Source organism: Melopsittacus undulatus, chromosome 8 (genome assembly GCF_012275295.1).
Source record: "Melopsittacus undulatus isolate bMelUnd1 chromosome 8, bMelUnd1.mat.Z, whole genome shotgun sequence".
Lineage (NCBI taxonomy): Eukaryota > Metazoa > Chordata > Aves > Psittaciformes > Psittaculidae > Melopsittacus > Melopsittacus undulatus.
Genome location: NC_047534.1, coordinates 7,707,883 through 7,723,828, shown reverse-complemented (window position 1 = coordinate 7,723,828; position 15,946 = coordinate 7,707,883). Strand labels below are relative to the sequence as shown.

The window sequence follows — 15,946 nt, the reverse complement described above, 5'->3', positions numbered from 1 at the left end:
TTCCCTCATCATTACTATTGGTAGCAGCAGTAGTGGTTTGAGTTATACCTTAGTTACTGGACTTTCTTATCTCAACCCTTGGGATTTACATTCTTTCGATACTCCTCGCCAACCCTCCGGGAGCAGGGTGGAAGAAAGGGCAGAGTGAGCGAGTGGCTGCATGGTTCTGAATTACCGGCTGGGCTTAAACCATGACAAGCAGTCAATGCTGAAACTCCTTTGATACACCTGTGACGAGGTTATTCATCAACGACAAGACACCAAATCATGGAGCCAGAGGACAAAAGAAGAAGAAAAAGCCAGATACAGGAACAGTGTGTGGTTTCTTTGTCATGTTACTTTATGTAACTTCACAGAACTGTTGCCATAGGAACATTATGCAGGGTACACTTATAGATTGGCTTTATGGGGTTTTCCACGTACCAAAATATTTCTTTAAGTATTTACTAAAACATTAACCTTGCTCCTTTGGATTTTGGTTTAGTGTCACACACAGTAAAAAGCTACTGATGAGCTCCCAGCTTACTGCCTGGTGGTGGAAGCTTTTAACACCAAAGGAGAAAGCCTTCTGCATTCTTGTTTAGGCAGCTGAAATCCCAAGTTACTGATCTTCTCTGGGTCACAGCGACAGCATCATCTCACCTACCACTGAAAGAAAGATCTAATTTCTTGAGCATCAAATACACTCTGAAAGCTGTCAATTCACATGACATATTGCATTTTAAATAACTCCAGTAAAACTCAAGTAAAAATCCATTTTAACTTTGCTGTATTTATATACTATATAAATTGTACATGCTATATATTTACAGTGGGGCAAGTGCTTTTTATCTTTAAAAAAACAAAGATCAAACTTTAGACATCTCTGAACAACACAGCTTGTATAAACCAGACAGATTATTCAGATGAACTGTATTTAATACAGGTTCCCCACTCATCTCCTGATGCAGGACCAGTGAATAATAAGTGCATCACAGTTTGATAGCATTTAAGAATAAAAATTAAAATCACAGTATGAATTTGTCTTTAGCTAGCCACTTTAGAGAGACAAAACCAGACAACTGAGACTTCAGACAAGTGACAGTATATTAAGAAAATGTCATAAAAACATATGGAAGAGTATTACAAATCATCTTGAGAAATACATTCAGAACTGCATATCTGTTGTTTCACAATGCTGAGAACCAGATGATTTTCTTCCAGATCTTGAATATAACTCGTATGTGAAGTACATTAGTTCCTAGTGTCTGACAGAACAGGGAAGAAAATGAAGCTCTTGCAAAAAATTCTACTTGTGAAATTTTAAATAAGTCTTTAAATTAAATATACAGACTGTCAGTTGCAATTTTTGTATCCCTGGTTGCTCTTGCACCAGGTGTCTAACTTGGAGTAACATTACATGAATAACATAAAGTCAACCTGAGCCTGTAATAAGCAGCATTTGAGATGGTCTATTCCAGGGCCTTATCTCACACGTGTGAGAACATAATGTGGTAATTTACAATGTTCAGCAGTTGTAAAAAGTTTCCACACTTTTGGATTATCTTAAAAAACAAAGTCTCAAGTTAAAAACTAAAAAAAAGTCTTTCATGGTAAAATTCTGTACAGAAATGTTAAGCACCACTTATGATTGGATTTTGTCCTCATGGTAAATGTTTCGATAATAAATTCTAAGTTTTGATGGTCAATATTGGTAATGCCGAGTTCCATGTAAAGAGCCATCATTTTTGAAGGTAAAGAGTTGACAGTTTTGAAGGTAAAAAGTTGGGATTGAGGATGAGAATTAGTTGATTTTGTTGGTAGGCTTAGGTTGGGTATTGAAGGCTTCCATCAGTGAGCTTTGCATCTGAAAGACAAAAGAAAGCAATGTCACTCCCTGTCATGACATTCAACATCAAACCATGACTCAGTGGTTTGGCTTCTGAAAGAGAAGTCTTAAGCCTGCGCACAGCTCCATCTGCTCTGTGACTACAGGATGCAAAATACTTGAGAAGGTGGCTTCCTCACATCCAAACTGACTGCATTTTGGATCTATGCTAAGGTGGACGAACCGTACACACTGTCAGGACAAAGCTACCTCCTTTCATAGTAAGTGGTCGACTTAGGTAAATTTAGGCGAGGTTTTTTCTAGACAGCCTCCTTGTTTTACCAACGGTCTTGTGCTCAAGCTCACCAAATCTTACGCACTAAGCCTTCAGAGGCCTTCAGAAACCTGCTGGAGAGAATGTGTAGGAATGTAGGAAAGCAACTGCTTGAAAGCTGCTCCTTCTCCCATCCCACCTCAATTTTCCTTAAATCACACATTATCACAAGCCCTTTCCATCCTTATTAAATTACGGGGGAGTCCTGGTGAAAAGGCACAACCTAACAATTCCTTCTCAGCTGTTGCCTGTCTCTAGCCCGTTTGAGAGGTTCCAGGCTCTTTCAAAACACACTGCTGCGGTGGCTTTTTTTGAGAGAGATTCCATTATCCAGAAATTCCTACTTGAGACCCATTTATTTATGATTTTTAAAGACGGACCTTCCACAAGAGGAAGTTCATGAACATCTATGGGCTTGAGGAAATACTAAAATTCTCCAGACTTAAAGGATAGCTTTTCACTGCCCTCCTCATATCCCACTTGTGTTGCAAGCAGTGGATCAAAGTGGAGTTCTATCACTGTGTTTATTGGTTAACATCTCTTACGCCTACACAGATAAGGCACTAATCTTAATGCCCCTGACCTGTGTAGTGGGGTGCAAGACATTTACTTTCTTTGTATACTTTTGGCTGGATTAGAAAGAAGTCGAGTTAGTCACCTGCTGGCAGGAGCATTCACTAAAGCCAAACCAGACCTAGAGTAGATGCATTCCTTCCAGTTGCAAAAGGATTTCCCCTCAGCCCACTTCTCTGTATTTTTAAGCCTATGCTAACAGAAACCAATCAGAAAGAAACAAACGAGTAGCAGGAAATTAACATACTCTCCAGGACTTAAGTTGCAAAGTGTCCTCCGAGGGGTTAACAACTGTGCTTAGGAGACTGAGCTATAAACAGCAGAGGTTTAGATTGGATAAAAGGAAGAAATTCTTTACTGTTAGGGTGGTGAGGTACTGGAATGGGTTGCCCAGGGAGGTTGTGAATGCTCCATCCTTGGCAGTGTTCAAGGCCAGGTTGGATGAATCCTTGGGTGATATGGTTTAGTGTGAGGTGTCCCTGCCCATGGCAGCGGGGTTGGAACTAGATGATCTTAAGGTCCTTTCCAACTCTAACTATTCTATGTTTCTATATCTGGAACCACAGTTCAGTATTGTCACCAACTGACATTCGTCTGAATAAGCAGTCAGCTCCATTTATACGTGGTAAAACAGCTGAACATAGTATTTTATTTAAATCAATCACCCTGGCAGCCTTTTTGGGGAAGATGGTGCTTTACTACAATATTACTAGCCTGGAAGTCTCATGTCATCATCTTGCACTTGGACTACTGTACAAAATAACATTTAAAGGTTGTTTCAAGTGTAACAAGTGCCTTTGTGAGTAAAAAGGAGTCCTGCAAACATCCTATGGCTTCTTACCTTTCATGTACTCACTGGATGGGATGAAGCCGTAGTTCTTGTTGTCACCTGCCCCAGAAGGCTTCCTGTCCTTGTAGGGTTCTTCACTGCCCTGGTTTCTATATTGCTCACGTAAGTAGTTGCCTGAAAAAACGGGTACTGTCTTCTTCTCCTGTGTTGTCTTCTCAAGACGAGAACCTAAATATTCCGAGAAGTCTTTCAGTTTCCTGATGTGTTTCTTCTTTTTCTTCTTTTTCTTCCATTTGCGATTGTCATTGTCAATGCGAAACACAAGGCCACCCAAATCCTGAAGTCTGAGGGAAACATGGAGGTTAAAAATAGAGAAACGGATGCAGCATTTGATGCGTGTATGGAATGTTATTTATTTTACCACAAGGGATGGCTTGCTCTATGTCAGCTATTTTGTAGTAATTTCTGCACATCTAACTTTAGATGCAACAAACGTTAGCCTTCAGATTGAAGGACAGTAAATCTTGGTTTGTACACAAATCCTTACAGGGGCTAACTGTGGAATATGTGGAATTAAAAATATATAATTGTTGTAACCTAACCAAGAGCAGTGCGCAGATGTGGTTCTGTCCTGGGTTGAGTAGACTGGGCTTAAACCATGCCAGGTTCTTGACTTTGTGCTCCAGATCTAGCGTTCTAATGCTATTCAGCAATAACTTCCCTATGTTTGCTTGAACAACCTAATGACCAGCCTAATGACCAACACCTAGTCAGATTATCCTACAAAAATCACTTAGAAACAATGGAAAAAATGCAGGCATGAGAAATACATAGAAAAGAGTTAGGAAAAAAATTGCAGATTATGCTGGAATCCCTGCTTACTTGTAATCCTTCTCTCGATATTTATCTTTGGACTTCTTTTTCTTCTTGATCTTCTTATCTTTTTTCATTCTTTGGTCATCTATCTGGTGGCATTTCTTTCCCATTTCCCTTTCACTTCCTTCTGTGTCACTGTATTCCCGCTTGCCAAGCCTCAGTTTTTCGTTTTCCCAGAAAGAGTTGTCAAACTGTGCATGAGCTGAGGCAGGTGGAGGTGCGTGCCCTTCCCGAGAGTGTTTTTCAGGCTGCTGCTGAGGTACTGAACAATGACGGAAATTTCCTCTGTGGCTGCCCAAGTGATGCGCTCCTTCCTCTCTGCAGTGAGTGTTGTGAGCCCATCTGCTCTTGCAATGATAATCTCTATGTGATTTGTAGAATTGACTCAGTTTGTCAAAGTCTTTATCAAAATGAGTGTACTTCCTCTCTCTGCCATCTCCTGTTCCATGAACAGAGTAATAATCCTTGTAATATCTGCATTTTTCCCATCTCCGTGATTCATCTTGATAGTATCTTTCCCTGCTCCAAGTTCTCTCTGCTTTGGAATGGTAATACCTATTCCTGTCTTGTTCTGTTCTTTCTCTGCTTCGGGATCTATAACGAGAATATTTTCCTGAGCTTCTGCCATTATTTGGACTATTTCTTTCATGATGGGAAGGTCTGTACTTGCTTTCATTGCAATAGTCCTGCTTATGATACTGCTTATTTGTTTCCATACTGCAAGAGCGCCTCCTTTTGTAGGAACGATCATCCACTTTGCTCCTGCTTTGCTTCTGCTCTTCAATGTCAGAGTATTGTCTCTTTTTTCGGTAGTGGTCTTTGTCAGTTTTTTTGGAGTCGTGTATCTTCTCCTCATATTTTTGCCTATTATCCTCTTCGCATTTTTTATTATTCAGCCCCTCATTTTGTCCAGAGAATTGACTCTCCAGAACTTTATCCAGCTTTGTAATAGAAGAGTCATTAACAGGTGGTACCTCTACATAGTTATTAGAAATGTCCTTTGTATCTTGGCATTTATCTGTAACACCTAGAAATGCAAGATTTTTAGGACTACATTCAATGTCAGACTTCACAGAGGAAGTTTGCCCTAATTTCTCTTCACTCTCAGGAGACCCTTTGATATATGAAGGATCTTCTTTTGCAATGAGTGCAGGTTCTTTTGGTCTTCTTGGTTTATCTTTGTCTCTACTGTCTTCGGACTCACACTGCCCAAGGTATTCATCTTCAGTACCCAAGGATTTTTTCCTGACCTTGTGCTGACCATTGATACTGGCATGTACGTTATCAGCTTTTTTTATAATACTTTCAGCAACTTCTTTGGTTTCAGAGTCTGATACAGTAAAAGGACTCTCAATCTCACAGCCAAGGTCGGAAAGAGGCGTCCTGGATTGTTCATAGACAAACACTGTTTCCATAACTACGGTTTCCGTAAGATGATCACCCTCCGACTTCTGAGGTGTAGGAACACTGCACAAAATAAAAACATTTTTCACTTGAAAAAGTTCAACTAAAAGATAAATGTTAGGAGCAAAAATCCCTTTAAGTAAAAGATTTGGTGGCTACTGGTAAACTCTGTATGTTTCCTAACTCCTTACATTGTTTGGAAACTGTAGCTTTCTAAATGGACTCTGTCAGTCAGTCTCTTTAGAAACTGATCCAGCCCCCAGAGAAGGTGTTTTTCTTGAGTCTGCAAGTAGTACAAAAAAACCCCACAACAAACACGTTTGTCTCCCTCTGCTCATTGCTCTGCACCACATCAGTAGCCAACACCACTATATTCACTCTCCCCCAACTAGAAAAAAGTCAACTCATTCATTTCCCTCTCTCCTCAAAATTGGGAAGGCAGGAGGTGGGAATTTACATTCACACATCCTAGGATGGAAAAAAAGAGAACAGAGAAAGAATTCCAATAGTTAAAAAAAGGAAAATAACTCTATGAAGAAACAGACATATTCTGAAAGGTGCCTGCTTGTAATTCATACCAGAATAATACATGCTCGGCGCTGACATCTGCAACCCTGTATGTACAGTGTGGGATTTGCTGTACTGATTCAAAGCTTTCTATTAAATAGTACTACTAGATGGGTAAACCAATTATAAACTTGTATGAAATCTTTTTTTCATCAGAGTATACTCAATTTACCTTGTTTTCTCTGACGACCTGTTCAGGTGGTTGTAGGCCAGGGATTCTAAGATTATTTCTTGAGGAATTGGTGACTCAGCTACAGGTATCTACAATTAAAATGCAGACGTTAAGAGACAAAAAGCCCACTCCCTTTAGTAGGAAACTGTTTGCGAAATTTCCTCATTACTTATTAAACAAGATCAATTTGCCTCATATGTACTATTGCTATTTCACACATCACAACTTCCCCCCCAGTATATTTATGAAACTGATGAAATATTATCTCAGCTGAACCTTTCTGAAGCTGACATGTTCTCACATGCCCGTTCAGCTCTGCAGTTTCTAGCGGGACAATAGCACAAAGTTGTTAACGATGAAATTTGTGCTGTGTGTTTTCACAGTATTTCACATGAATTAGGAATATCTTAATGGTCCTGAATACAAAACACACCAGAGGTGAGAAGTTCTATATGAAACAAAAGTAACTCACTGGTTCAAGCAATCCGTTTGTTTTAGCAAAGAAAATTTCAGAAGGTTTAGCAGGTTGGACTTGGCAAGCAAAATCATCAAGTTTCAGTCCATTTTGTTTAGATCCAATATCTAAACTAATAGCACCATTTAGTGAATCATTTTGTGGCAGCTCATGATGGGATCTCTCTTCTTCAGCACTCTCACAGAAAGAATGGGAATTCTGCAATGTGCCGACCACCTTTCCAATTACAATTCCATTGGAAGATATGTTGCAGTTCATTTTAAACACGCCATTCGATGCCTCAGATTTTCCTGAAGACTCCGCACTGGAAGGGACTGTAGCATCGGAGCCGAGTGCAGGACTTAGATTCACTGCTGGCTCTACAAACATTTCATCAGGAACTTCCTGTTTGGAAATGTTAGCTGCAACTGCCACTGTAGATGCATTTGAGGTAGACTCTGCTCTGAAAGAATTTGTAATTGTGGAGGAAGGAACAGTCTTGCTGAGATCCTCATTCTCCAAAGCACTGGCAAGACAGCCAGGTTGTGACACAGACTGACGCTCAGGCAATTTGTTATGAATACTGATAGTGATTTTCTGGGCTTTTGATGGATCCGTAGCTGAAGGCCTGGTAATTGCCCAGTTTTGAATGCAAGCGGTTGGTGGAGCGGAAGATGGCCTTTTTATGGTGGTACCAACAGGATTTGTATCCTCTTTTAGGGGTCCATTTCCATTTAAACGACTTGAATTCTGTATCAAAAAAGAAAAGATTGCAAGATGAATATGTACAATCCCACAGCACTTGTTAAAACATTACATTCTCCTACTAAGTATTTCTACAAATTGCCTCATCACCTAAGAAGAAAAACACCCCACTTCCAATATAAACCAAAGTCCAACAAGTTTTTCTAATTTCTGCTGCTTTTGGTTTACTCTATCTTGGTATCAAATGAGCCTCATATTTGAAAATGACACAAACAACTTAACATTGACTAAAGCTCTTCACAAATATATTTATTTTCCTCTTTAAACATTCTATAAAACAGTATCACCCAATCAAAAGAAAACAACCTTAACAATTTGGTGCCATTATTTGTTCCCTGCAAATTACCTTTATCATATGAGGAGGAAGTCGTGGTCCCATAAATCCAGCCTGCTTACTATTAGAACCCCGCTGACCAAGGAATGAACGGGGATAAGACGGTGCTGGTAAGTAAAAGCCACGTTCTCCAAGTGTCAAATCATAGCGCCTTGAGAAAAAAAGCAGTGATCTCAGTTTAGAGTTTTTCTTTCAGCCTGTTCTTGGATTAAACCCCCAATCTAAAATTTTATAAGAACAGATGATGTGACACAGAAGACATATATAAAAGACTCAACCAAGACTACAAACTAAAAAACAGACAATGGTCTCCCTGCAGTGACTATCCTTTTCAGAGCAACAACTCACCCTTACACCATCTATGGCGTAATTTCTCCTCTTCTGTGTTAGCCAGCTACATAGAGCATATATAGAGCAACATACACAAGCACACCAGCTTAAGGCCAAGCAATGAGAGACACTAAATGTCACTGGTAAGTTCAGGTTAGACCAAACCGAATTACAGAAACAGTAAACTTTTCCTAGGACAGAAAGAAAAACACTTGGGGGAAAAAGAAAAGTATCAGTAAGAGGAAAGTAAATATATTCTGAACAGATTCAGTAGTTGGTATTACCTGATATAAAAAAGTAAATAAGCTTGCTGATTGAGAACCGTTTTGATATCAGAACGCTCCACTATGGCATCATTCATTCGATACCAAAATCCATTGCCGGCCTGCAAATACAAGACAGACAAAAAAAGTTCAGACAAAATACATGTTGTCCAAATGACATCGCAGGCAGAACACTACAGCACAAAACCTACCAAACAAATCAAACAGAACGCATCATTCAACCTTTCTCCATCAGAATGGTGGTTGCCAGTAACATTCATTTTCTTTAGCAGCACGGATGATTTTACCCTGTTAGAAATCAAGCTGATACCCACCTTTATGAAGCAGATATAGTGTCCTGCATTGCAGTTGAAACCAGAATGAACAAGAACTGCATATAAAGCATAGATGAGTGGCTCTCCCATTGATTGGGACATATATGCTCGAAGATCCAAATATTCAGGGTATTTTACATCCTAAACACAAAACAGGAAGATTCAAAAATTACCCTGAAACACCTCATGGAACAGCCTGAGAAAAACCCTTCTAAAAACATAGGCTAGGATCACAGAAATATATTCTGGATTCACTTAAAAATACCTATTCTCAGAAACAGCATTTAATAATTGAAGCTGCAGAGAACTGTTTTCTGCAGAATTAGTTCTAGGAGTGAGGTATACTCTTATGGTTACCGTAAGCCATAGTTGTTAGATTGACTTTTCTTAGACTATTGTTATTACTCTATAGCTACAGCCTGCAAACATTTACAACTTTTAAATGATATTTTCTTCGTGAAATTTCTTTTTCAGAGAAGATAAAGCTACTTTACAACTGCAAATATTACCTTGTTGATCTTGCCACCAGTAAAATTTGCAAATCTTTTCAGTGATATTGTGAGGACTTTGGAGGAGCGATGTATTGTGTATCTCTTGGAGGCTGGAACCATGTTTTTACACCTTAAAAACAAGCACAAACAAATTTTTAACAGGAACTTCTGGGACACTAGAACCTTCAGCAAGCTGATGTTACCTCCCACCCCAAATCGTTGACCGTGGCTCCATGCTTCAGCTCACTACTACTTAGCAGACATTCCCTTTAACTTCTGGCCAGACAAATATTTCTGCGTGCAACCTCACGCTTACGAAGGCTAATAAGCCCCAGTGCAGGCAGCACTAGGAATAAAAGTCTAATATCAGCTAATGGCCACAATTCTTCTATTTCCAAATATTCATCCAACATATTAAATGCATTCTCTTATATTCAGATGGAATTAGTAAGAATCTTACTTGCTACACTTATAGCTGTTTTCTCCATCCAGTTGTTCAGGTTTCACAAATTGTTCTAGAGCCTTAGTGATAGATGTAACGGTCTGGAAGAATAAGAAAGTAGAGCACTAAGTCACTGGAAATGCAAAATTTCAAACACTTCCTGGTAGTTACCGAGAGAATCCTGCTAGCTCATCCTTAAGTGACCTACTGTCAACCGGCAACCACTGTGAAGGAGGCAGAAACCTCAGAGTACGCTGAGCATTTACCTCCTGTGGAAACGATGCTACTTTGAAATAAAGTTTGCAGTGCCACAGACAGCATCTCTGCTCTGCTATGGCACCAATAATGAGAACAATCAAACCCATCAGCCTAACGATAGACGCATGCTGGAGCAGAATAATCGAGAAGCGTGAGAGTATAGGTGTTTGTGTCGATATAATTACTGGTTTGACAGCTTAAACCCACTGCAAACGTGAAGAGCATCTAGATGCCTTCCACACAAGACCAAAATCCAATCCACACCCATCCACCACTAAGCTCTTTCCTTTTAGCAGTGTATAGTTTTCAGTAAAATGCCTTTATTTGGAAAGCTCTACAGGTCCTTATACAGCTCGACCCATATTTACAAAACATCTTACCTTTATATCCAAAGTAATATCGAGGAATGGCTCATACGTATCAGAAACGGCTTTGCAGTTCAAGCATTTTACTGGAATCAAAATACAAATGCTTAACACTGACTGGACAAATTTAAAGTCTTCATACATATTACTTTAGTCAAAGTCCTTTACTACAAACAAAGACAGACGAATTCAAAGGACAGGAAGATTTTTGACAAGTACCTCGGGATCTTAGGTATCCTCCAAATATTTGATAAATAAGTGTGGTGGCTTGAGAAGATATGTCCAACCTGGAAAGAAATTATCAATCAGACCTCAGGTGATGCGAGGCTCAGATTTAACTATTCAAACAGTTTTCACTAAGGACACAGATTTTAATGTAGTGTAGTAAAGAAATGAGTAAAATGGGCTAGAGAGCAATCAAGAGTTAATTTGCTTATGCTTACTTGGTGCTTCCATTCAAGCAAGCTTTCTGCAAAGCATCAACAGTGAAGGACAAGAATTCATGTGCATCCTCTTGACTGCCATAGTGGAAATGCTTTCCTATTCCTAATAAATAAGAAGGTGGTTATATTTATCTCCTAGAAATTGAAGTAAAACTTACATTTCTAATATCTTTCTTCCAAATATCAAAATAATTTCTATGCATCAAACAGTGCTTTGAAAAGTTACCAAATATATGAAAAAAACCCATCTGAAATTACTTACTTTTAAGGCCATTGATAACAGATGTAGGTTTGATAGCATTATTAGAGCAACATAGGACCTGGTTAATGTGAGCTTCCAAAGTACACATCATACAAAAGCCTTTTTCATGACCTGAAGAGCGAAAGAAGCAACAGTCTAGCCAAATACGCATTGGTATAAGAAAATACAAAACCCAACCTTATGAATTAATAGTCTTTAAGCTACAGGTACAATGTCCACTCTTCATTTACATTCTCTTCTACTAAGGTGTCAATATCCCAACAGTTTTGTGACATGTTATTATGCAATCCTGTACAGAATGTAAAAGATGACTAAGTCTGTATTAAAATGCATTTTCTGATGAGCAATGTAAGTCACTATTGCAATGACCTTTGTTTTTTTTTTTGCAGGCTGATAAGAATGTGAACTCCACGGGCTGCAGAATACATGAGAAAACACTAGTGACATTGATGATAGAGCACTAAGTAAGAGAGAATGTGTGTGATTTTCAGCATACTGCTCTGAGGTGGGCTATATGACACAGACCTAAGAATCCTCTGGGAGAAAGATTAAAGAAGGCTATGTGTAAGTATTTCTGCCCTCCTTTTTGCAACAACAGGGTTCTTAGCTGGAAACATTTTTATCTATGTCAAAAAAACACAGTTAAATTTCTAGGAATAAACATTAAAATGCCAAACCAAAAAGCATGCATATATCTTTGTCAAAATAGACCTGGAAGGATATGAAAAGAGGCTCCTATGCCTAAATCAGTTCAAGCATACAATGGAAATGCGAAGAACGCACGTTCAAAGGTTTAAAAAATACAAATTTTTAACTAGAATAAAACCAGTCTAAATTTTAGTACTGCCCCACACAGATTTCCATTTCAGGTCAGCAGAAATGAGCTCCTAGTGCTTTCTAGGGTGTGGGCTTTCTTAACAGGTCAACAGTGAACATGTCATTTATTGCCGTATTAGCACATTACAGTATCTAGGCTGCAGAGACGAAGAAGCTACGATGCCAACATCCCAAATTTTACCACCTTTCTACCAGCAGGAAACCCAAATGCCAAATATTCATCAAATGCCTTCCTTTACAACATACTTCATTATTCACACAAAGAAAGAAATGGTCTTTCTTTGCAACTTTACCATTGTGCATTAAATGAACAAATAGACTTTATATGCCATTCCGAGCTCCCTGCTAAATAACTATGGAATCACAGAATCGTTTAGGTTGAAAAGCACCACGAAGATCGCGTTCAAAGCCAGCTTCTACAGGTAAAACGGGAAAGCCACGCGTTTTCTCCACAGAATCACTCTTGTTCTTTCATCCTTAGAGCAGCCCAACATGTTTATAATAATGTTAGAAAGTACTCACATGACTTGGTGTGTTCAAGTGAAAGCATGTAATTGGCCAGAGGAGGTGTATAGGTTAAACACTGTAGAGTAGAATTAAGGAAACACGTATTGCCCAGATTCTGCAGTCCAACTCCAACACTTAGTGTCTGTTGCCAATCCATGCAAATTTTCTCAGGTGGAAAAAGAATTCTTTGTGGTGGGGCAATTCCATCGTTAACAACTGCAAGAAAATTAGATTTCAAAAAATATTTACTTTTTCTGTTTGAAAAATAGTGTTTGAAAAGGTAGCATTCTGCAGGAGCACCCAGAAGAATCAGTGCTACTCCACAATGCAAAATCATGTGATGAACATCTCAAACACTGTCACTTGAATTTGCAGGTCAACACACTGTTTTGAACCATAATTTATTAATCTGTTTAAATTCATTCAAAGCAAGACAAACTACATGTCTGATTGTAATAACTTCTGCCAGGTTTCCCTCCATATACATCCTCTAATTTGAGTATAGATTCAATCATTGTGTTACTTGGGGTTTTTTTTCTTATTCTATCTCAAACCACAAACTTACTTGTAATTCTGTGGTAATAAATGTAAGAACTAGAATGGAAATATGAGTGAGTATCTAGCAGCACAGGTAACCCTACAGATACCAGACCTCCTCCTGAGCAGGGTTAGCATTCAAAGACTTGTGAATAAAGGAGCCATAAACACAAATGTGCTTTTTTTCTGCACAACACAGAGGACCTGGGTAAGTCTGTGTATTATAAAAACTCCCAAAATTGACTATTACAAATAGATTTTAAATAGATAAAACTACAGTTTTTCCAATACCAGTCCCTTCAGTTGCCTTAGGGGACTCAGAAAAATTGCAGCCTAGTGCTGAAGGCTTTATTCATCACAACCCTGTTTTAGATCAGTGCAACAAATGAGAACTGTGTTTTCTAGTTTTGGGGTTTGTTTTGAAGAAAAGGGTGGAACAACAGAAGACACACTTACTTAGCTCTCTCTGGCCAAAAGGCTTAGGTTTTTGAGATGTCCTACAATAAATAGAGCCTCCTGGTCCTTTGTCCACAGAGACTTTGCTTGGATCTTCTGCAGGTGGTACACGGCCCAAGTTCATGGTGCGTGATGTCATTTTCTTCGTACGGGGTTTGTTCGATTTGTCGGGCCGCCTTGATGACGAGTTTTTAGATGTTGAAGATTTTGGCTTGTTAACTATGGTCATTGTTCATATCTGCAACAGAGATAAAAGTTCTGGTTGACTTAAGAGTATCAAGAAGCATTTCAGAAGGAGTTCCTGTCACTCAGTCTCAAAGAAATAACTTGAAGAACTAAACAGCTGGTAAGAATTATTATAAAACCCCAAACAACAACCAAACTAAAAACCCCACTCACAAAACTGCGTTTAAGTGGGGAGTAGTGATTACAGAGTTTTCTCATGACAAAACAAACGTTTGCAGTAGCCATTGTAAAATAATAACATACACAAAAGTACTTCAGTAGAAATAAGGAGCAACAGGAAACTACTACAGGTAGATATGAAGACCAGGCACTTTTATGTAAGAAAACAAACCCAAACCACCTACAAAAAAACATATAACCAACCCATCCCCCAAAAAAACCCAAAGCAAAGATAAAAGAAATAAGGAACATCCCGACCATACAAACGCCACACTAGTTTACTTTCCTAAAATACAATCCAGCTGCCAAGCCAGGAAACTCGTAGTTGTTTATTGCTTTAACCTTAACTGGAAGCCAGCTAAAGTACACGAAGTAGAGAGGCACTCGAAGGTCTCATTCCCCGCTGTCGGAGCCCAGCAACGCTTCCTGCCACTACTGGCCACCCCGATGTCGGGGACCGCGAGTTGCAGGGAGCAGCGAGAATGGCCCCGTGGTCTGCGTTTCTCTGCCAGGGGTCTCCCTATCCTCCCAAGGCCTGTCTGCCCAGTGTTTCACCGGGGTCTAAGGGTCTGCTTCTCCCAGGTCGCAAGATAAGCTCTCAAAGTCAGCTAAAGTCGTAATACTCCACTTCGAAATGGAACTGTCCGGCCTTCCGTCACCAGCCTGAAGCACCCACCCGCTCCCCCCCCTCCGCTCTGCCTTTCCAACGGGTTTTGGTCCCCAAAAGCATTTTGGCACCGCTGCTCTCACGGACCGGCGCGGCACGCGGCATGTCCGCGCTCGGGAGCAACCAGAGCCCGACACGGCGAAGGAGGGCAGCGCACGGCTCCGAAGGATTCCTCGCTTCACCTCGCCTCCCCCTTCTCGCTCCACCTCACGCTCCGACCCAGCCCCGCCGAGCACCTCCAGCACGCGGCAACCGGTGCTGCGGCGGCAGACGTAGCGCCGCTCCGCCTCAGTGCCCTCACACTCCTCCCCAGGTGTCGTTTTCCGCGCTCCCACCTCGAGGACCGTCCGGAGGCAGGATCGCACCAGCGAGCGACCAAAGGCGACTCTGTGCTCATGGCAACTAACGGTCGGGACGTGAGGACGGGGGAAAGTGGAAGCCTTCGAAGCGTTCCATTCCCCGCGGGAGGCGGCAGGCCCCGCGAGGAGCCGCCGCCTCCTCGCCGAGCAGGGAACAACGCTGCTCATGCCGCCGGAGCTGGGGATCCTGGCCGCCCTCCCGCCGCCTCCGGTAGGCGGGGAACTAATGCCGAGTCCCCTTGCCGGCAGCAGGAGGAGAACGAGAAGGGAGAGGCAGGTGATGATGGTAGGCACCGACGGGACCTCGGCCCCCCATGAAAGCGGGCGCACAGTGGCGGCAGTGCGCCAGGCATCACCACCTCTTGCCGCGCTAGGAGGGGGCCGGTCCCGCCGGCCCAGGGTGTGGTGGCGGGGCTGGGTCCGTTCGCCGCATGCTGGGGACAGCGCCACGCCACGCCCCGACCGGGGGTCCCACCTCCACCGGCTACCCGCCATCCAGGAGGGCAGCGGACGAGTGCCCGGCCAGCGCCCCGCTGGGCTGGGCTGGGCTGGTCTGAGCCCAGCCGGCTGCTCCCGCCGGTCGCTTTTCCTTCCTTTTCCCGGGCCGGCCCCTCCCCCCGGCCCATTGATTTCCAAGGAGGGAGACGCACGCGGCGATGCCGGCTTCTGCCAGGCCGCCTCCAGGCCCGAGTCCGTCCCCCGCGGCCCCCCAACCCCATTACCTGGTTCGGCCCCTCCTGACTCGGCGCTGCCGGGTCCCCCTCGCCGCAGCCCCCGCCTCAGTCCGGTCCGCTCCGCCTACAGTTACAGCCCGTCGGGGAACAATGACGTCCCTCCGCCGGCCTCTTGCATCCGGGGCCCGGCGCCGGCCGGGCAAGCGGGCGGGGGGAGGAAAGGAGGCGGTGGCGGCGGC

General features: G+C 41.9%; 1 protein-coding gene across 1 annotated transcript; it reads right to left on the bottom strand.

Annotated features, from left to right (window-relative positions):
- Positions 1-1,731: 1,731 nt before the first annotated feature.
- LOC101868467 (ubiquitin carboxyl-terminal hydrolase 42) lies at positions 1,732-15,873 on the bottom strand. Its single transcript, XM_034065323.1, has 17 exons — positions 15,756-15,873; positions 13,603-13,840; positions 12,625-12,825; positions 11,266-11,376; positions 11,004-11,106; positions 10,780-10,847; positions 10,576-10,646; positions 9,956-10,038; positions 9,514-9,625; positions 9,005-9,145; positions 8,691-8,791; positions 8,089-8,227; positions 6,996-7,727; positions 6,524-6,612; positions 4,387-5,847; positions 3,556-3,848; positions 1,732-1,846 (listed from the first exon to the last, which is right to left on the bottom strand). Exons 2-17 carry the CDS (start codon positions 13,829-13,831, stop codon positions 1,806-1,808), a joined length of 3,975 nt encoding a protein of 1,324 aa, XP_033921214.1. The 5' UTR covers positions 13,832-13,840; positions 15,756-15,873; the 3' UTR covers positions 1,732-1,805.
- Positions 15,874-15,946: the final 73 nt, after the last annotated feature.

Coding starts and splice junctions, on each gene's coding strand:
- LOC101868467 (XM_034065323.1), bottom strand. CDS start 13,831: ATGACCATAGTTAACAAGCCAAAATCTTCAACATCTAAAAACTCGTCA. Junction 10,039..10,575: donor ATATTACTTTGGATATAAAG/GTAAGATGTTTT, acceptor TTATTCTTCCAG/ACCGTTACATCTATCACTAA. Junction 6,613..6,995: donor CAAACGGATTGCTTGAACCA/GTGAGTTACTTT, acceptor TTTTAATTGTAG/ATACCTGTAGCTGAGTCACC.